This window comes from Podarcis pityusensis (assembly GCF_964106645.2).
Source record: "Podarcis pityusensis genome assembly, chromosome: 13".
In the NCBI taxonomy this organism is placed as follows: Eukaryota; Metazoa; Chordata; class Lepidosauria; order Squamata; family Lacertidae; genus Podarcis; species Podarcis pityusensis.
In genome coordinates, this window is record NC_138038.1 from 30,495,421 (window position 1) to 30,517,734 (window position 22,314).

The window sequence follows — 22,314 nt, forward strand, 5'->3', positions numbered from 1 at the left end:
TGAAACCTTTGGTCCTTTCTGTAACAGTAGTAGCCCCAAATCTTACAACAAATAGTTGCAAAGGCAAATGCTCGAGACCAGTAAAGCAATGATATGAATAGTTTATAATCAGATTTCCTACGCATGCCATCTTAATCCATAGCTCAATGGTCGGCCACATGCTTTTTATTCAGCAGGTCTCAGGTTCCTCAGCATCTAGAAGTTGACTAGAAAAGATCCCCATCTTAAACCCTGTATATTGTCTATGAGTCATTGTATGCAATATTGATTGTTTTGAATGCTATGCCATTGTCAGAAACTCCTATAGATAAAGTTTCTCTTAATTACGTTAGGAAAACATAGATTGTAAAACTAATTTTCTACATGGCTTGAAGTGGCTTGCTGAGACCAAGTCCTCAGGGAAATTAAGATCATATTAATAAACCACCTCCTGATGGTTGTGTTAAACTCTTACTGCCAGTAACGATATGATTTTCCTGCCTCAACAAGAGCAGGGGAACACTTATAATGCATCTTAGCACACTGGGAAACACTTAGTTCTGGGAGCAGAAAGTGCATGAGAAGCCAATAGAAATCTATGGAATAAATGTAAGTCATTTATCTACTTAATACTTTAGAAAATGGCAGATATATACTGCACATTTTAGGTACTGCAGAAATACAGAGGGTTTGTACAGCAGAAACAGCTTAGATTTAGATTAGATTTATTAAATTTATACATTGTTTCTCAATAATAATATGATCTTTTGATGCTATTTACAGGTTACTACTGGGCTGGTAGAGCAGCTAGCTTTTTAACATTCTGTCATTACAACCTTAATAATTCTGTTAATCATAAATCAAGACAATTAGTGAATATACAATGTAATTGAATTTCAGGATATTCTGGTGAAGAATGGCTGTGTAATAGATGTTTTTTATCCAAGTGTAAACATCTTGCTTTTGGTGCCATGTTTGTGCTCAGTCAAAACACACTGTACACTTCAACAATACTGCAGGGTTTGTTACACAAATGATGGGTGTTCATAAACTTTTGAGATCTCAAAGTTCTTGCTTTAATGAAGCATTTACTGAAAGGTACATGTTATCCAGTACATGTGTCAAAGTTATTCAGGGATGTCTTCAATCAAAAGAAGTAGGGAATTATGCTGGGATGATCAAAAGAAAAAGTAGGTGCACATGGGCTAAATTGTAAGGGAGCATAATATGCAAGACTGTAATACAGAGCTGAGGAACCTGTGAAACTCCGGGTGTTTCTAGATTACGATGCTCATAATTCCTGACCATGCTGGTTGGCAATGATGGGAGTCCATCCAATAAGATATGGAGGGTCACAAATTCCTCATCCCTGTTGTAGAACATGCTTACTGCTTACACAGTGCATAGGCTATGTAGGAAACTTAGTTTGCAGGTTTCTGCTTTGTAGCGCATTGTAAATTTGTATGTGGCTTACCTCTATACTTAAACTGAAGTTTGTGTTTTAAACCTATAATCTGCTCTCATTTACATTGCTTATTTTTACTTCACCATTCAGCCAATATGGCAGTGCAGCTAAGAACTGGTAAAGCCTGAATGGCCCAGCAACAGTCCTGTGAACAAAGTCTTGCCTCGCTGTTCTTACTATTTTGTTCTGTTACAATCAGTGTAGGAAATGCCTGTTTGTGAGGGGGAGAATACGTGTGTGTGCGTGTGCGTGAAGTGTATGCATAGAGTTGTTGAGCTTTTTAATTAATAACTGTTGTGATGAAAAACCAGAAAAGTAAAGCTTTGGGTTGACAATTTAGATCCAGACGCTCTCATGGCAATCTTGTGATACTAAGGGTAGTAGGCCGTTGGGGTTTAAATTTAGTCAAAGCCAATAACTAAATGTCCTACACCAAATCTATAATTCAACATAGAGGAGATTAGCCTCTAAGCTCAATGGAGCATTTGGAACACAGGATGGAACAGGAAAAAATTGCCTTAAGAACTTAGACTGAACAGCTTGTGTAGATCCAAGGAGAGCGCCTGGGCAAATCTGAGCCCCATAATAACTGTGCTAGGGGTTTAGCTTTAAACACTTCAAGTGCTGATGGTATGTGATTGCCAACTTTTGTACAGAAAATGTGTGTCAGAATTTTGGTGCTTTGAGACTTTTTTTCCCTTTGCATATTTCTGATGTGCTCCCCATGACCCTGTTGACTGAAAAATAAGGCCAAGGTATTTAAAAACTTTAACTTGTTTGATCAACTGATTATCCATATACCATCTATGGGCCCTATAGTTTCTTGAAAACACCATGGCATTCCTTTTCTTGTAATTCACAGCCCACTGTTCTCTTTGGCAGTATCCTGTGAATGCCCTCATCAATCTTTTTAGGCCCACATTTGTTTGAGGTAGAAAGACTGCATCATCTGCATATAATAATATAGAGATGGTTTTTGTGGCCAATATAGGGGCATGATACTCTGGGGATGTTAAACTCTGGACAATATTTATATATAAATTAAACAGTGTGGGAGCTAGGATACAACCATGCTTAACTTCCTTTGTGGCTGCTACAGATATTATGGGCTGTCCATTTGTAGAGCAACACACTTTCAGCACAGTGTTGTTCAAGGAAACTCCCAAAATTGCTGAGTTTTTTTAAAGGAAGTTGCCTAACACAAAACACCTTTGAAATACCAGTAATGGGACATATGTCAGTCTGTCTCATCAAATTTGAATGAAATGAGTGTTATGTGGGGCTGTTTTTACCCCAAATGAGGTTTGGGGACTGTAAAGGTCCCCATATTCAAATGCTGAAAGAAGTTTAACCTATAATAACAGTTCAAGGTTCTGAGTGTTTAGAAGATCAAAGCAAACCCATATTAAATGAGCAGCAGAACACTGATGATAAGGAAGCAGAGGTGAGTCACTATCTCTTGTAATAACACATCATTAAAGTTTTCATGTATTGAAAGGTTCACTTCTAAGACTTGTGGCTTATTTCTCTTATCTTTTTTTGACTCTCTTCTGAATTAAGTAAATCTTGCTTAGTAAGTTATGCTAACAGTTATCTTTCTATTTTGTTCCAGAGGTTGCAAGGATTTTAGTGATTTGTTTTAAAAAAACATGGATAATCAGTCTTCCATTTCTGGATTTCTCCTTCTTGAATTCTCAGCTGTCCGGGAGCAGCAGATTCTACACTTCTCTCTGTTCCTGATATTGTACCTAGCAATTGTCTCAGGGAATCTCCTCATCATCTCTGCAGTAGTCTTTCACCACCACCTGCACACCCCTATGTACTTCTTCCTAATGAATTTGGCCATCCAGGATCTTGGCTCTGTTTCTGCCATCATACCCAAATCAATGGCTAATTCTTTTCACAATACTACGTACATTTCTTATTCTGGATGTGTGGCTCAAGTGTTCTGTTTTGTTTCCTTTGTGGGATCCGATTTCTTTCTCCTCACAGTCATGGCATATGATCGCTATGTTGCCATTTGCAAACCACTACAATATGAAATGGTGATGAATAAGGCAGCCTGCACACAAATGGTTGCTGGTGTTTGGATCACTGGTCTTTTCTATGGCACATTGCACACTGGAGGGACCTTTGCAGTACAGTTTTGCTCCAATATTGTCAATCAATTCTACTGCGAAATCCCAGAGTTACTAAAGGTTTCCTGCTCTGACTCATATCTAGCTGAAGTTGTCATTCTTGTGATCAGTGCAGTTATAGAGTTAGGCTGTTTTTTCTTCATTGTTGCAACATATGTACTAATCTTCACTGCAGTGCTGAGAATCCCCTCCATCCAGGGAAGGCAAAAAGCCTTCTCCACCTGTCTTCCACACCTCACTGTATTTTCTGTATTTATATTCACTGGGTGGTTTGCCTACCTAAGACCACCTTCTGATACACCATCTGGTCTGGATTTGGCATTAACTGTGATATATACCTTTGTTCCACCCATGTTGAACCCAGTGATCTATAGCATGAGAAACAAAGATATCCAGGTTGCCCTAGCAAAGCTATCAGCTTCACTGTCCTCTTTTTGCATGTAACTGTGGATTTTGTGTTTGCTTAAATACCTTCACTTGTGTGGAAGGCAGTTTAAAAATAATTCAACTGGAGATATTGATGAAACCTGGCTCTTTTGTTTGGGGAACTGGTGACTCTTTTTGCTTTTTAAATCTTATTCCAAAATTGTACGCACATAAATCATGAAACAGGATATGACTTACAAAAATGGGTTATGACAGGAATACTAAACCTTTTATTTTATGCTACAAAATAAGAATTAATTGTCATTAGCCAGTAAAATGAATTCTTCAACAAAGCAACTTGGAAAACACAGAATAATAGTAGTGCCTGCTTATCGACTCCATATTGCAATATATGTTGTACGTACATATCTGTCCATGTGTTGTTTCATTTGTATATTTATTAAAATGACACCATACAGTGTAAAAAAATTCGCCCCTCTTCCCTCACCACCTTCACTCTTTTGGCAAATCGGATCCTCCTATTCGAGGGTCCGCATTGCGCACAGGCTCAGGGCATCCCGCCCATAACCATGGGAGAGGAGCGGGATGATCCCAAGCCTGCAGTGACCCCGCAATCAAGCCACCGGCCTGTTGGCCTATTAGAGAGTGGTGGCATGATCGTGGGGGCCTTTAAAAGGCAGTGACGCATTGTCAGGGCCAACATCTGGCTTCATGCTGCCGAACACCCGCCCACCCGCCCTAGTTTTAAATGTCTGCTTTGGCCTTGCTCTGGAATAGGGTTGGTCGCCTGTTTTGGTACAGGGGCTGGGTAGGAATTTTTCTATTTGGTGGATTGGCACTGGCCATTTGGTTTTCGCCTACCTCTTAGCAATCGTCACAACTTTGTAAGGTTTGGTGGTTAGGCATTGGCTTAGTGAGATGTGGGGGAGGGGAGGCGAAGCCATCACCTGCCCCTCCAGGTAGAAGGGTATTCTGTTAGAGGAATCCGTGGGTCTGGATCTCGTCCGAAGTATGCTTGAGGGGCTAGGGCCATGCCAGACCCAACAGGAACCCCGGGGTGAGCTTCAGTTGGTTGCCATTGATGGAGCTCCCTTGGTTGGTGGTTTACCCTTTCAGACTTCCTGCAAGGCGGACAGGAGTCAGTTATACTTATTGCTAATGCCTAAGCCAATATCACTCACATTTCTGTAATCAATAAAATCATGGCCTAAATTTTGCCCATTAACTTTTAAACTAAAATTCTGTGTCATTGTGTTTTTATTATTCCTGGGGGGTGCGCCTGGGCCTTGACGCGCAACAGATTTTCCATTATGTCTGTTTGTCACACTATATTATAGCAGTGATCAATATTCATTAATTGCAAGGTTTTCCAAGTTCCATTACTGCTCTAGCTGCTGTTAATAAATGCCTCTGCTATATCAGTCTCTACAGCCACAGTAGGCACTGTAACTCTACAACAGTTTCACTCTTCCAAGACAGAGAGATGTCAACAACATCTGCAAATGAGATTAATCAGCCTTCTTAGTGGTGACTCCATGGTTTTTTAATTCTGTTTCAAGAGGAATTATGACCCTCTTTCCTCAGGGCACTACCACAACAGACTGATATCAGATCCCGGTATTCTGTCATTGTTTAATAAAGAAATTGTAGCTTTCTTTCATATATACATGGTGTGCTTTCAAACTGCTAGGTTGGCAGGAGCTGGGACAGAGCAATGGGAGCTCACCCTGTCACATGGATTCAAACCACCAACCTTACGATCAGCAAGCCCAAGAGGCTCAGTGGTTTAGACCACAGTGCTACCCGCATCCCTACTACCATAGCACTATGTTGACAGGGGCTCTGTGCCTTAATACAGGGATGGCCAACTCCCATAAATCCTAACCAACATGGCCAATTGTTAGGGATGCTGGAAGTTGTAGTTCAACAACATCAGGAGGGCTATGCCCAGTCATGCATATATTAAAAGGCACAAAGAAAAAGCTGGCCATCTTTGAAGCCCAGTTTAAGTGTGTGTGTGTGTGTGTGTGTGTGTGTGTGTGTCTGTCTGTGTTTAATTATGACTTACCTCCAAAGGTTTAGAAACGTAGCAGGTATCAGATTTAAATGGAAATACATGCAATAGGAGCACATCAGCGAAGCATGCATCCCAGCACTCAGTAAGCCACTGTGATCAGATTGCAAAGCTTTTCATAGGTAAAAATCACTCACATCTGTTCCAGTTTGGAAACCACATTAGCAGTAGTTTCAGATGTACTTTCCAATTTGTATGAAGATCTGGACATGATCCTTAAAGTATTTAGGGCAATCACCTGCACACTCAGTCCTCACTCATGAGAGGACAGCTAGCCAAGCGCATGAGAAAAGCGTGTGCCAATGGGCTATGGTACCTTCAGGGGGTGAATAGTTTTACCAGAAAACTGCTGAAGATTGTTGTTGAAAGGCCTCTGTCTGAACTCACCATACTGGATAATTTCTGGCTACTCAGCAATTTATCTGGGGGCAAGTATGCAATGGTGTCTCCCTGCCAAAGGTTTGTGGAGGATCAAGATAAATTTCAATCTGATTTCTGGCCTGACTTTGGTACTGAAATGGATTTGGTGGTTCCCAACTCTTTTTTGCCCTTGAACCATTTGAATATTGCTTGACAGGCTACTTAATGATTTTTCTGCCTGTTGTAGCAATTATAATGTGCTGTGCTAGATGTTGTATGATTTTTTAATTTTACCAACGCTGCATAGACCACCTGAATGAAGCTCACAGGGCACAGTTTGGTTACTGCTCTAGACAATTTACACTAGGAACTAAACCCAGGGAGTCCTGTCTCTGGTGGTCTGCTGAGCCTGTCAACAGCTTTCAGTACTATCCATCCCAATATGGTTCTCATGGACCTGCCTGGGATAGACTGTACTTGTTTGCAGCAGTTTCAGTCCTTCATGGAAACACACAGTTCTGGAAGATGGTACTGAGAACAATTGCTCATCTTGTCTCCCACGCTGTTCAACATCTAGATGAAACTTAGCAAGATCTGAAGATTATGAGTTCAGTAGAGATGTAGGAAGGTGTGTGTGGTGGGAGCGATCTGCCCCAGATGTCACCACTGAGGGGTGTGACATTCGGTACACCACCTGCCCGTGACTCCCAAGCCTACCCTGAGCCATCGACGGAAGCAGGGAGCTGCGCCGCTTTGCCGGCAGCCTTCCCCCTTTGTTTTGACAGCTCGGGGGAGGCTTGGGAGTGCGAGCGTGTGGTGTGCCATTGTCCCACACTCCTGGGCTGCTGGAGGAGGCAGGCCGGCAGGCAGGGAGAGAATGGGAAGGAGGCAGGTGAGCAAACATGCGGAGCAGGGAGGGAAGGAGAGAAGCAAAAGCTCCCTCAACTCAGGAACCAAACCCTGGAACACACAGGAGGAGAGGTGGCGTGTGAGAACAAAGTGTGTGTGTGTGGAGTTTTAAGTGCTTATGCTCACAATGTTAAGTAAATAAACCAGAAAATGACACTTGGAACTGTATCTTCTTTTTCCTTCTTTTAATAATTTCAATGTGTGGGGGGGTGACAAAAATTTTTTGCAATGGGTACCACCTGACCTTGCTACACCTCTGCTGCCTCCACCCCCACAGAGTTTTGGAAATACAACTTCAGGGAATTTACGCCATGGAGGCTTAGGGGAATGATGCTGGAGGGTGGAAGTAGAATACTCATCCCTGCTGTGCCCTTCTTTATTTACTTAGCATAAGTACGTAATGTGTGAAGATGGGTATTTATGTCATACAGGAGGAAGATGGGACTAACTAAACTTCCTAAATTTCCCATATAAAAGAGTCTTGATAGCCAAGTTCCACCTCCATATCAGCAATATCAATGGTTGAGATATTTTTAAACTGTTTTCCATGTAAATAAGGGTAACTAAATGAAAACAAAATCAACAGCTACACAAAAAAAGAGCACACTGAAGCTAACAGCTTTGCTAAGGCAACCTTTATATCTTTGTTTCTCATGCTATAGATCACTGGGTTCAACAAGGGTGGAACAAAGCTATATATCGCAGTTAATATATAATTCAGAATAGATGGTTTATCAGAAGGAGGTCTCAGGTAGGCAAACCACCCCGTGAACATAAACACAGAAAATACAGTGAGGTGTGGAAGGCAGGTGGAGAAGGCCTTTTTCCTTCCCTGAGCTGAGGGGATTCTTAGCACTGCAGTGAAGATTAGCACATATGTTACAATTATGAAGACAAAGCCACCTAACTCAGTAACTAAAGTAATTGCAAGAATGGCAACTTCAGTTAGGTATGAATTAGAGCATGAAATTTTTACTAACTGTGGGATATCACAGTAGAATTGATTGACAACATTTGAGCAAAAAGAGGCTGAAAATGTGCCTCCAGTGTGCAAGAGACCAAAGCAGAGACCAATGAACCAAACACCAGCAACCATTTGTGCGCAGACTTGCCTGTTCATCACTATAACATATTGTAACGGATTGCATATGGCTACATACCAATCACATGCCATGACTGTTAGGAGAAAGACATCAGATATTTCAAAGAAGACAAAAGAGAAAAATTGAACCACACATCCAGAATAAGAAATGTGTCTGGTATTGTTGAGAGAATTGGCCATTGATTTGGGAATAATGGCAGAAACAGAGCCCAGATCCTGGATGGCCAAGATCATTAGGAAGAAGTACATTGGAGTATGTAAGTGATGGTCAAAAACTACTGCAGAGATGATAAGAAGATTCCCTGATGCAATTGCTAAGTATAATATCAGGAACAAAAGGAATTGTAGAATCTGCAGTTCCCGGATTTCTGAGAATTCAAGGAGCAGAAATTCAGAAATGGAGGATTGATTATCCATTAAAAATAAACAAATTACTATAATGCTTGCCACCCCTGGAAGAAAGCAGAAATGTAACACAGTTACAAACAAATGCCTACTTTATTTTGTAGATATTTGTGGGAGGGGGGAAAGACAGAAAGACAAGGGGAATAAATTATATGTCTTAGAAGTGAACCTTTTGATGGCTATAGGATAAACCCTAACGCTCTTGGCCATCCTTACTGCTTTTGGGCTTAGGGGATGATGAGGTTAAAATATTACTTAGAGGGCAGAGGACTCCCCATATCATTTCCATATTTAGAATACACAATGCTTAGAAACTGCACTAAGACATCAGAACCGAAATAACATTCTATTTCAGCCTAACTTTCTACTTCTTTTTATGGACAACAACACTGAAAAACTTCAACACATGTGCTGGATAAGGTGCACTTAGTTAATTGCTTGATTAGAACAGGAACATTGAACTCCCAAAACTTTAGGGCACCCAGCAGATTTGTAATGAAGAAAAATCTTACATTATTGTTGATTATATTTTGAGTGAGTACAGTAATGGAACCGAGTACAGGAATCTTGTTGCTGCTTACTAGGAGGTAGTGGTGAGGTCAACATATATGAACCATATATATTACAAACCATATATTTTAAACTACTTTTCCACAACTATTCTTAGAATAGTCTGAAGTTTCATTAGTTTACATTCCTCACCAGATAGAATATCTACAAACTACCATGGTTTATCATGAATAGAAATATTAGACCATTTTTTTAAAAAAGCTAGCTGCTTTAACTGTTCAGCAATAAATCACTTTCAGGATGATGATGATTTTAGTGGGAGGTATACATTTAGTAAACCCAAACCTGCATCTAACCTGCTTCTATATAACCCCTCAGCACTGCTGTGCTACCTAAGCTGTATCCAAATAGTCAGAAAAGCAATTTATATTTTTGCAAGTTTAAGAAAGTGTGAAATGTATCTATCTTTTTCTAAAGTATTAAGTAGATCAGTTACGTAGATAAATGACTTACATTTCCCCTCATAGATTTATTGTATCTCCTCTTGCACTTTCTGCTCCCAGCACTGTTACTCAGTGATCCATAACATCTTACAAATGTTATCCTGCTCCTTTTGAAGCATAGAAAGCCCATCTATACTGGCAGAAGAAGTCTATTAAAAGCATAATTTCCCTGGAGCCTTGTTCTCTGCAGTCTGCTGTACCACAGGATTACAGGTGTCCAGGTGAAGGATTACCGGTAAATCTCTTATCTGTGTTTTGCTAATAAAATTAGCAGAGGGTGTGGAAGAGTTTGTGAGAGTGACAGACCATTCACAACCAAAACCCACTCTGTCTGCTGTTAGAGCATGGGTAGGCAAACTAAGGCCCGGGGGCCAGATCCGGCCCAATCGCCTTCTAAATCTGGCCTGAAGATGGTCCGGGAATCAGTGTGTTTTTACATGAGCAGAATGTGTCCTTTTATTTAAAATGCATCTCTGGGTTATTTGTGGGGCCTGCCTGGGGCTTTTACATGAGTAGAATGTGTGCTTTTATTTAAAATGCATCTCTGGGTTATTAAAAAAAAACAAAAAACAACATAGTCCGTCCCCCCACAAGGACTGAGGGACAGTGGACCAGCCCCCTGCTGAAAAAGTTTGCTGACCCCTGTGTTAGAGTCTCCAGTATTAGAAATGGAAGAAGCTGAATCAGACCATTGATCCATCTATCTCTGCATTGCCTACAGTGGCTCACATTGGGGAATCTGATTGCAAACTATTAATATAACCACGCAACTGGACCTTAGCCAGAGGCACCAACTCATGTTAGGTATCTCTGTGTTGTCACTGTGCAATGCTTGGAGTCACAATGTGCTGGACCCGGGGGGGGGGGTTACCGAGAGGCGTGGTCAGAGTCCGGTCCTGGGTCGAGAGTCTGGAGACTGTCCACCAAGGGCGAAGTGGGGTCCAAAGCAGGAAGTCGGGCATGGTCAGGAACTCCGGAAGAACAGGTCTGGGTGCTGGCAGAAACAGGTTTCCAACGACGTTGCTCCCGCAACCTGGGACCGGGCTGACTGGCCTTTATCTTCTCTGAGGCCAGGGGTGGTCCCGGCCCACAGGTGACCTGCCTCTCCTGGCCTTAAGGCGAGCACTCCTCCTGAGAGAACCCAGTTCCCTCCGCCTCTCTGCCCTGAGCCTCTGCAGCTCAGGAGAGGCTGGAGGGTTACTGGACCCAGGGGGAGGCTCACCTTCCCCTGACAGGGCTGGGGGGAGAGGCGCACCTGTAGGCAATGGGTCCTCAATCACCTCCGGAGCCAGAGTGGATTCATCTGGTGTCTGCTCCTGAGGATCCAGCACAGGTGCAGGCGCTTCAGATTCAAGGCCCTGCCCTGGCTCAGCCGGCCCTGGAGGCGGGGACTTCTTTGCAGGATGGGATTCCTCTGGTTCAGCCTCTGAATCAGACTCCCAGGCCATCACACACAAGACTCTGTTTTGCATTCCAGACATTCCAGACTGTTGGAAGTCTCACAGAAGACGGGAGGCGGATGTGATGTTACTGGTTTCCTGTTCCTTTGTTTTCCGGTTGCTCTCTGCTTTCACAGAGAGAGGATGAATTTACTGTCTGCGTAGTTAGAAATAAAACTCTTAGCAATGTAGCTCATATTTCTCGTCCTTCTGCTGTTTTGTATGCTCTGTGTAATGAAGGAACGTGCCTGGAGCCTTATCAAAGGCTCAGGTCGTTAATCATTGTAGGAGGCAATTTTGGAGGACTCGACCGGAGGATGAGCTTTTCCAGCTCGGTCGTAGCGAAGGCTCCAACATTGTTGGTTATCAGGCCCAGAAGACGGAATGCAGCTTGTCTGCTCTGGTGTCAAGAAGAGTTATGGGAGGTATGTGCTCATTGCCCCAGGAAGCCTGCCAGTCCCTAATTAATTGGCAATAAGGGTGGATGTTGAACTTCTAGCCAAAGCAAGATGCCCAGCTCTTTGGGGGCGCGCAATATGTTTTTGGGTGAGTGCCCCCCTCCACCCTTGTTCAAAAAAATCAGGGGGTAGAGGAGGCCAAGCACAGAGCTGAGCATAGTGCAACTTCAGTGGACAGCTCCTTCTTCTTCTCCTACTCCTGCCACAGAGGGGAAGAGGTGGAAGCAGCCTCTAGCTGGTGGCAGCAGCAGGAGGAGGAGCTGCCAGTCACTGAAGCCACACTACTGCTATGTTTGCCTCCCCACCCCTCCCCAGCTCCTCCTAACATCGCATGTGCAACATCACACACACAATGTTGCCCCCCCACAATGTCCCTTGCAAGTTGGTACCTCTGTCCTCAGCTATTGCCTTTGAGCAAATTCTTGAAAGACAGAGGGCACCATTACTACAGACAACAAGAGAGTATGGGATGATATTGACAACATGTAGAAGGCACACATTTTGAATCCCTGACTTTGTGCTCTGCTTGCTCTAATATCAGGTATATCTCTCCTCTCCCTTATTTTTCTTTCCTTTAGTATGAGTATTGTGGTACATTGCTATGCTCATTTTCTCTAGCCTTTTAGGAAGTTTGGGACTCTCTCACTCTGTAAGACTAAGAGGTGTGTATGTACTGAATGGTGGTTTTCTGCCATATTTGTAGCCTTCTGTCTAAACCATATACTCTGTCTCTTTTGTTTCTATTTAATAAACAAGTGTTTTTCTACTTCCTGGTGTGACAAATTATTTACTGGTCAAATGTATGCATGCATTTTTAACAGATGGGGTTGTTGATTCCATGCAAAAGGATCCATTCCTCTCATGAGTGTGTGTTGGGTCTGTACACACAGTGGAACACTGTCACCTAAATTGTTGTCAAAATTGCTCAGTGGGCACAGGAGATTTAGAAGTATGCCACCATCACCCGCTGGCAGAGGAAGAGGAGTGCAGGGGGAGCGCAGCGCAATCCTGGCAGGGTGCCATCGTGGCTCTCCCCCCGCCCGTGCTTGGTGCCAAGCCCCCGCAGGCGGCGTGCTCCACCCTCAGGATGCGCGCCAGCCCTGCCCTACCTGCTCTCCCCCAGTGCCAGAGCATGAAGCTCCGCCACTGCCATCACCCCTGCCCCAGTGTCCTCCTTTAAAATGTATTAAGAGCAATAGATACCATTTGGCCACTTTGTATGTAGGTCACAATGGAGACTTGCTTCCACTTCCTCCTATGTGTGTTCACTATAGACATACATTACCTGGTAACTGCCTTATAGTAAATCAGACCATTGGTCCATCTAGCCCAATATGATCTGTTCTCATTGACAGTGTCCCCATATGGTGCCCCTCCCAGTAATCACTGGAATACTGCTTGAATGGTGGCTTGAATAGGTCTTATAAAATCACAAAAATCGACATTAAATAAATCATTACTTTGTAGAGTTTATTCTTCCGGTTTGTGTGTGAGAGAGATTTATTTTGCTATTTTAAAAAAATGAGCAAGCAACAATAATCAACATTTTGAAAATAATTCTTTTTGAAATACTGATAACTGTCTATAAACTGTTTTAACTCATCTCCAGGGAAATTAGAGGAGGAACACGTGAGGTTTTTTTCTGCTTCATTTACTTCTATGTTTTCTAAGATGGAATTATTTCACCATAGTTCAGTTCTTCATTCTTAATTGACCTTCTCATCTGTTGAAGATGGTTGTCATTAATTAACCAAAAGCACATTACCTTTAAAAAGAAGCTTTAACCCTTTTTTATTTTCCAAAAAGAAGACAAAGAGCAATATGCCCTATAAATTAGCATTCTTGGGATTATTGTGCTTTCCAAATAATATAATGAAGCCTAATTAGCCTGACTTTTTGGAGGAGGTTGTAAGCTCAGCTTTAAAAAATAATGATCTCTCTAGAGATAATCTTGTATCTGTACAACTATTTAAACTAATTAAGCTAGACTGTGAAATGTAAAATAATGAGAAGCATGTTTTGTCTTTAAATTAGTTTAATTCCTACAATAAAGAGGAATAAATATTTCAAACAGTATTCCAGTTAAATTAATATGTTGTATCTCTTACAGCATTAATTGTGGTCTTTACAAACTGAAGGGAAGAAGAAAAAATGTTTGGTAGATGCCACAGTAATTCTAAGTGAAGTGATTTTAGAATTATACAGTCAACACACTTTGCAAATCAAATTAATTCAGCATGCATGTTGGCACGGAAACTTGAATTGCTCCTCCTCATTCCCTGACATAAGGTGCTGATTAAAAACAAACAATTATACAAACTAGACGAATAACACACTGGAACATAAGATGGCACTCACATCCCACTATACAGTAAGGAAGAAACTACTTACTGTAAAGTTTGATTTTCCTCTCTGTACACTTTGCCAGTTGGGAAATAAGGAATTGAACCCATCTTTACCATGTCTCCTTCCATTCACCATTTTAAAATCAAAGGCCAAACCAAACATATGCCATGTGGTCTGTGTAAAAAGTTGCAATTATTGGAAATAATCATAATTGAGGAATGGATGATTGCATAAATAAAAACCCAGTGTTCTGACCCTATGGTGTACCTTGTTGTGGAAGCAAAAAATTGAATCAAAGGGTCCAAGTCCTGGGAGAAGGGAGAAGTGTAGGTTTGACCCAGATCTACACTCTATGTTAGACTTTGTACAGCTCCTGATAGCTGCCAGCTGTTGGCCATTTCAGACAATACAATCACACTGAAAGACTGAATGCATATATTGGGGCAGGGATCATATCCAATGGTCCTGCCCTGACTGAATGTGTTTTCCAGTTCTGCAGCACTTCACCCATATTAGAATCTCATGGAATAAATAGCCTGCCTAGGTGTGAAAAACCTGAGACTACCTTAAATTTATGTGAACTTAGAGTCTTCTTGTAAGTTAACATATCATCAAAGTAGAACTCTGTGGAAAGAGTGGACTGTGTTGACTTCTCTGGCAGTTGAGGAACAGTTCTATAAATGCTGAGTCTTGTTTTCAGCCTTTTTGCGCTTAGAGGCCCCCAAGCCCTTCCTCTGTAAATAACTTCACACTGACACATAAATTTTAGTTTAAGCTATTGGGCAAAATTTTAGGCCACAGATTTATTAATTACAGCAAAGTGAGTGGTATTGGCTTAGGCATTGGCAACAGACTATAACTGACTCCTGCCTCTCTGGCTGAAAGGGTAAACACCAAACGAGGGAGCCACATCAATGAAGATCAACCGAAGCTCACCCGGGGTTCCTGTGGTCCTGGCATGGCCCTAGCCCCTCAAGCGGACTTTGGATGAGATCCAGGACCCCCAGATACCTTTGCCAGAATACCTATTTCTGGAGGGGCAGGTGATGGCCTCACCTGCCCTCCCACACACTTCAATAAGCCAATGCCTGACTGCCAAACCTTACAAAGTTGTGACGATTGTGAAGGGGGTAGGGGAAAACCAAGTGGCTACAGCCAATCTGCCAAATGGAAAAAAATCCTACCCAGCCCTTGTTCCAAAACAGGTGACCCAATCCAAAGCAAGGCCAGAGCAGCATGATGTAAAATTAGGGAGGGAGGGTGTTCAGCAGCGCAAAGCAAGTGCCCCCAATCACATCGCGCTGCCGCTTTTATAGGCCCCGGGAATCACACCGCCCGCCCTGATTGGCCAAAACAGCCTGGCGCGATCCCAGGGCCTAACGGTTAAGGCTTGGGACACACTTAGCTACAACCCACCCTGCGGGGGTGTCCTGGGAGCCCAAGCGCAACCAGGACCTTCATTAAGGAGGATCCCATTTATTGCACAATTTCACATTGTGTAATCTTATATACAAGTAATTGTATGTGATACACACACATTTTAAAAAGCTGGACATGATGGCTTCCATTTTTAGTTTTAAAATATATTTTCCATAAGAAAGCTTCCCATAAAAATGAAAGTAGTAGGTTTTTAAAAATGAATAATCTGTTCAACATTCTAAAACCCACAATTCCTGCCAGAATTCAAATGATGTGGAAGCTAATGGATACTGAAACACTAAGGGCTCATCCACAGTTCTGTTTGTGTTGCAATTTCTAGGCACAGGCTGGAGTGTTGTTGGGTTTTTTTGTCCTGCCACTTTCCCTGGGAAAACCTGCTGTTTACTGCTGAATCAGAACAGGCATCAATCAGGTTTTCCCCTTGATTGACATTTGCTCTGATTCAGCGGTAAAAGAAGCAAACTGCAACTCCTAGATTTCATAATAAAAAATATTACATTTTTAATTCTGTTTGTGAAGAGAGTCTTGAAATTGCAATGGCCATATCTGGTGAAATCTTGGGGATCCCAGATAATATGTCCAGCAGTAAAGTCTTTAGTGCCATGCATAACTTCTTGTCCAATCCATGACTAGAAAACCAAGACAAATTAATTCAATAATAAAAGACAAATATCACACACACTTTGCAAAATACACATCATGTATGTAGAATACTGGCCACTTCAAGATGACCTGTTTATTGAACATTCATCCTGAATTGTTTGCAGAAAGTTTGTTGGGAGATCAGGTAATGTTGCCTACTGAGCATGTACTTTGGGGGGTGGGGTTATTGGAAGGTTATAGGGTATTGCACCAAGCAAGTTGTATCCCATATTTTACAGAGTATTTGTAAGTGCATCATTTATTTTCTATTTATAAGCCTCCAAAGTGCTCTCTTGATATCTTTATTCCTGATGCTATAAATAATGGGATTCATGAAAGGTGGAATGATTGAATATATCACTGCAAGCATCAGCCCCATGTCTGAGGAGAACCTAGATGCTCGTCCCAAGTAAGCAATGCTTCCAGTGAAGAAAAATAAGAAAAGGACAATGAGATGGGGAAGGCAAGTGGAGATGGCTTTTTCTCTTCCTTGTACAGAGGGGATCCTCAGCACTGCTTTTAAAATCTGCAGATAGGAAATAATTATGAATCCAAAACATCCTATACCCAACACTGAACAAAATATGACAGCTCCTCCTTCAAAAATGTATGAGTTGGAGCATGAGAGCTGGAGAAGCTGTGGGATTTCACAGAAAAACTGGTTTATGACATTAGAGCAAAAAATGATTCCAAATGTGCAGCTAGTGTGCAAAACAGCATAGAAAAGGCCAATGAGCCACACACTAACTACCATTTGAATGCAGGATACTTTGTTCATAAGTAGCTCATATTGCAGTGGGTTGCAGATGGCAATGTATCGATCATAGGCCATGACTGTCAGGAGGAAGAACTCGGAGGATGCAAAAAAAACAAAGAAGAAGACCTGAGCCACGCATTCAGAATACGAAATGTGCCTGGTGCCCAGTATGGTGTTAGCTATAGCTTTGGGAATGGTGACTGAGATGTAACCAAGGTCGACAGCAGATAAATTCACCAGGAAAAAGTACATTGGAGTATGAAGATATTGGTTGAGTGCTACAACATTGATCACCAGCAGATTTCCAGTCAGAGCTGTCAGGTAGATTATGAAAAATGTCACAAAGCATACAATCTGCAGTTCTCGAATTTCAGAGAATTCCAAGAGAAGAAAACCTTTCACAATGCTTTGGTTGAACATTTCCTTACTGTTATTCAATAATGCACCCCTGTCAGAGAAGGGAAGACATAAATGGGATGGTGGTGTCCTGAAATGTATCTCAATAGAGGTTCTACATGCATGTTTTAAAAATTGAACATTGATTAATTCTGCCTAAATGCAATATTTGACCATGCTTATGAGGACAGTAAATGAGTCAGATGGGTCGTGTTGACTTTATGAAGATACACATAATAACTGCAGTAACCCAAAAAAGGAATATATATTTAGGAACTGGTGACATGTAAACACATTTATAGTCACTGTTTGACTTACCAAAAAGCAGAACATTAATAATCAAATTATGTGGTTGACATCTTTAAAGTATTTTGAAAAACAAAAATTAGCAAGGCAAGGGGTAATATCCGACAGAAGATGTAATGCTGATTAGATTGTGTTTGTGCAAAAACTGCTGCAGTGGCAACCCAACACCCAGAATGGACTGTTCATTTACGTTTCATTTAATTGCATATGACAATAGAGCTTACACCAGGGACAGACAATGTGGTGCTCTCCAACTATTTCTTGGACTCCAGGTCTCAACATTGCTACCCATTGGCTATGCTGGCTAAGTCTGATGAAAAATAGAGTCCAACAACATAAGGAGGAAACCATACTGGTGATTCCTGCTCTACACGGTTATGATCACAAGTAACGTTACAAATGTTCTAATCAGTATTGCCAACCTGGAGGGCAAGACTTGCCGTCTTCTCTACAGACAAGTTCTTAGTACTTTTACAAAAAACAACAACAACAACAACAACCATTAAGGCTGCAACCCTATACCCGCTTACCTGGGAGTAAGTCCTGTTGAAATCCATGGGATGAACTTCTGAGCAGAAGTGCACAGGATTGAACAGTAACTAAATCCATGCTAGGCTTCTTATGTTTGACTTTATCCATACAAAGCATACTTTAACACAGAACTGAGACTCATCTTTAAAAAACACAAAAAACCAGCAGCAAACAAGGATGTAGATAAACATTTGAGGAAAAGATGGTGGTGTGGGACAATAAAAGCAGAATATTTAATACCAATTACCCAGTCATTAGATGTCATCCCTAACAGGAGATTGTTTATAAAGATTCAAGAAGGCATTTAGGCCAGTATTGTTATATTCCTTTTAAGGAAGGGACTTCCATCCAAAGTCATAGACAGATGTCTGCATAATTCCACTGGAAGAAATTTAAGTCCAACACCTGACAAAAAAAATAACATGATGATGGATGAAAGAATGATTTTAAGGAAAAGAACAACAACATTGTCTATACAATTATAAACAATCCCCAGTGTTCTTTGGCTGTATCTGTTTCTTTATACATTTCTCTATGAGCTAGCTATGTTATTCCAAAACAGGCATTTCCCAGGCCTAATCCCAAAATATCAGTTTTTTGTGCACACCTTTGTCTCACATTGTCAGATGATTTGTCAGTCATCACCATAGTAAATCTGTCCACCAATCACTCTTTCTCACAGTCTGTTGAAGGTCTACCGCTCACATGTTGTCTTTTTCCTGTGACCTTCCAGCTGTCTGTGTCTGTATAATCTGCAAAATCCTAGTTATTTACCTATTCAATCCTCTAGTTCCTCTGAAATGAAAATCTGCAATTATTTGCCAGAAGAGCATGTATCTGGCTCAGTGGTAAAATGACATCCGAAGGACGCTTTTGTAGAAAGCTTTATATGTAGCTTTCCTAAGTTGGCGTCTGGGGATAGGCTGACATGAGTCCAATCAAATATAACAGCAGTTTCTTTGAGGGAAATATAAATATATTTAAATGGCTAGAGAATTAAAGTTAGGGATAGAATTATTGATCTCAAAAAATAAAAATAAAATTGTGTAGGGATTACAGACCTGGCTCCCATTTTTAGTCTTATGGTTCCACCCCTCAAACTAGAACTAAATGCAAATGTTCCTGAGAAAGTAAAGAGTACATTCCCCTCCCTCACTGAACAGCTAGCAAGAGCCCCCTATTTCCAGAGACTTTGTGCAGGGCTTCTAGATCACAGGGTGGTATTTCTACACATATTTGAGACCTGACAACTTCTTCTTCCTCCTTATTAGAAATTAAACATTGACAATAATATCTAACTCAGATGGGAGAAATTACAAGGCAACTGCTACTAAATAGATTAGGGCAGGGAAGGAAATAGTGGGCCAGGTGAGTTATATTAAGTCATGGGTAGGCAAACTAAGGCCGGGGGCCGGATCCGGCCCAATCGCCTTCCAAATCCGGCCCATGGACGGTCTAGGAATTAGCGTGTTCTTACGTGAGTAGAATGTGTCCTTTTATTTAAAATGCATCTCTGGGTTATTTGTGGGGCATAGGAATTCATTCATCCCCCTCCAAAATATAGTCCGGCCCCCCACAAGGTCTGAGGGACTGTGGACCGGCCCCCTGCTGAAAAAGTTTGCTGACCCCAGTGTTAAGTCATTTGTTTTTTAATGTAATTTAAAAAAAAAAAAATTTTTTTAACCTCATAATCTTGTCAAGGTGAGATACTGTTAGTTGCTGGTTGCTCTGCAGCGCCTTCTGGTGTCACATTTTAATAATGCATCACGAACATTAAAAGGGAAACGTCATGTGGCCATATGATTATCAAACCATTCCTTAACCCTTCCTTAACGTTAACAGCCATGAGTGTAGATCTGTCCTAGATCTGCTTGGTTGAGTGAGTTATGATACAGCGGATTTTTGGCTCAGACAGATGTTTCTCCACTCAGCCAGGCCACACCAGAGTAAGTCCAGCATAATTTACACTGGTTTATTTCACCAACACAAGTGACTGTAAGTGATGGAAGATAATGCAACTACTGTGTGGGTTTTTGCATAGTCATTGTGACCTTGACTTAATCTTGCATCAGTCACTTGGAGCGGGTAGTAAGATGAACCACATCAATACAGTGGCGGAGGAACCCTCCCCGGCACCCGGGGCAATACACTGAGGGGCGGGGCAAGCCACCCGATGGCGTACATGCAACATCCGTACGGATCCCCATATGGACGGCATGCGAGAGCGGCAGCCTGTATGGTCGCCATGCAAAAGGCAGCCTGTATGAATGCCCATATGGATGGTGAACGCAAGTGGCACCCATACTGACTGCACATGCCCTCGGCTGCTCTACAGCTGGGGGGAGGCAGGGGCCATCTTGTCACACACACCCCAGAGTGGTACCCGGGGTGGACCGCCCTCTCCACCCCCAACTTCATACATCAATAGAATATTTCTTTCTCAGGAACATTGCACCCAGAATCCTAAGTAAAATGCAATTTTAAAATGAGCGGTAGAAATGGGAATTTGGGAGAAAGTTTAAGAAACAGCTCACAACATTAGTCTCATTTTGTTTTTTATTTGCTATAGATTTTATAAATTGTTACTGATAGTTTTAAATGTTATGGTTCAATTTTAAGGGGATACAATGTGGTTTCAATTGGATTAATATTAGTCATATTTTTATCTCCATTGCTGTATTTTCTTAAATGTTCTACTCAGCCATAAATGAACAATCACATCCTTAAAGGATGGTCTAAAAATCAGTCAATCATTAAAAGTATTCTTGGGCTTATGGTACTTGGTCAAGTGGGTGGTACTAAATAAACACTTCAATAATATGAATTGTTCACCTTGTGTGAAAAAGGTCCACAGCGCAGGCCAGCCCATTGCAGTATTCCAACTTATACTGCCACTCTGTAGAATAATTGAGGTTGTAGTCCACGACATTTTCTCTGCATAGACAGGATGACATACCACCCACATTTACACAAGAAAACTAAAGAATGAGTTCTTAGAGTGTCTCAAACCCAATAGTTTTAACAGGGAAAGTTTTATCTCCTTGTTTCTCATGCTGTAGATTACTGGATTCATCAGTGGCGGAAACATGGAATACATAATGGTAAGTGCCAAGTCCAGATGTGAGGGGGTATTAGAGGTTGGCTTGAGATAAGCAAAGCAGCCAGTGAACACAAATATGGAGAAAACAATGAGGTGTGGAAGGCATGTTGAGAAGGCCTTTTGCCTCCCTTCAATAGAAGGGATTTTCAACACTGCAGAGAAGATGTGCACATAGGTGATGATGATGAAGATAAAACAACCTAACCCAATGACAGCACTTACCACAACAATTCCAATTTCAAGAAGGTACAAATCAGAGCAGGTGAGTTTAAGTAACTGTGGGATTTCACAGAAAAACTGATTGACAATATTGGAGCAAAAGGTGGGTGCAAAGGTGCCTCCCGTGTGTAACACTCCATAGAAAAAACTGCTGATCCATACACTAGTAACCATTTGGATGCAGGCCTGCTTATTCATCAACACTTCATATTGCAATGGGTTGCAGATGGCAATGTACCTATCATATGCCATGACTGTGAGAAGGGAGAAATCAGATGCTAAGAAAAAGAGAAAGAAGAGGACTTGAGCAACACACCCAGAATAGGAAATGTGCCTGGTGTTCATGAGGGAATTGGACATGAATTTAGGGATGATGACTGAAACTTGTCCCAGGTCCTGCATAGCCAAGTTCATGAGGAAGAAGTACATGGGGGTGTGCAGGTGGTGGTCAAAGGCTACTGCAGAGATGATGAGAAGATTTCCTGTGACAGTTGCCAAGTATAATACTAGGAACAGAAGGAAGTGTAGAATCTGTAGTTCCCGAACCTCAGAGAATTCCAAAAGGAGAAATTCTGAGATAGATGTTTGATTAATTCTGCTTTGCTCTTTAAGATGCATGTTGACTGTTGAAGGAAGCACAAGGAGAGTTGTTAAAATGAGAGCCTAATGTAACTATCGAAGCTACAGTACTTGGACTTAATTTCAAATTACTACTACTACCACTGCTTCATCATCATCATTATTTCAGAATATAGCACTTTCCAAAGAACAACTATGCTAGTTCTAGTGTACGATCTAAAATATACACAGGGAAGCAAGAGAAAAATGTGACTTTTGAATCATGGGTA

The 22,314-nt window shown here is 41.6% G+C and overlaps 3 protein-coding genes across 3 annotated transcripts; 1 reads left to right on the top strand and 2 right to left on the bottom strand.

The window, feature by feature from the left end:
- Positions 1-3,093: 3,093 nt before the first annotated feature.
- On the top strand, positions 3,094-4,026 carry LOC308460834 (olfactory receptor 14A16-like; the record flags this gene model as incomplete). Its single annotated transcript, XM_080977368.1, has 1 exon — positions 3,094-4,026. One exon carries the CDS (start codon positions 3,094-3,096, stop codon positions 4,024-4,026), a length of 933 nt encoding a protein of 310 aa, XP_080833494.1.
- A 3,872-nt stretch (positions 4,027-7,898) lies between these two features.
- Positions 7,899-8,831, bottom strand: LOC308460835 (olfactory receptor 14A16-like; the record flags this gene model as incomplete). Its single annotated transcript, XM_080977369.1, has 1 exon — positions 7,899-8,831. The coding sequence occupies one exon, from the start codon at positions 8,829-8,831 to the stop codon at positions 7,899-7,901; it is 933 nt and encodes a 310-aa protein (XP_080833495.1).
- Positions 8,832-21,112: 12,281 nt separating this feature from the next.
- On the bottom strand, positions 21,113-22,084 carry LOC308460836 (olfactory receptor 14A16-like; the record flags this gene model as incomplete). Its single annotated transcript, XM_080977370.1, has 1 exon — positions 21,113-22,084. One exon carries the CDS (start codon positions 22,082-22,084, stop codon positions 21,113-21,115), a length of 972 nt encoding a protein of 323 aa, XP_080833496.1.
- Between the last annotated feature and the right edge of the window lie 230 nt (positions 22,085-22,314).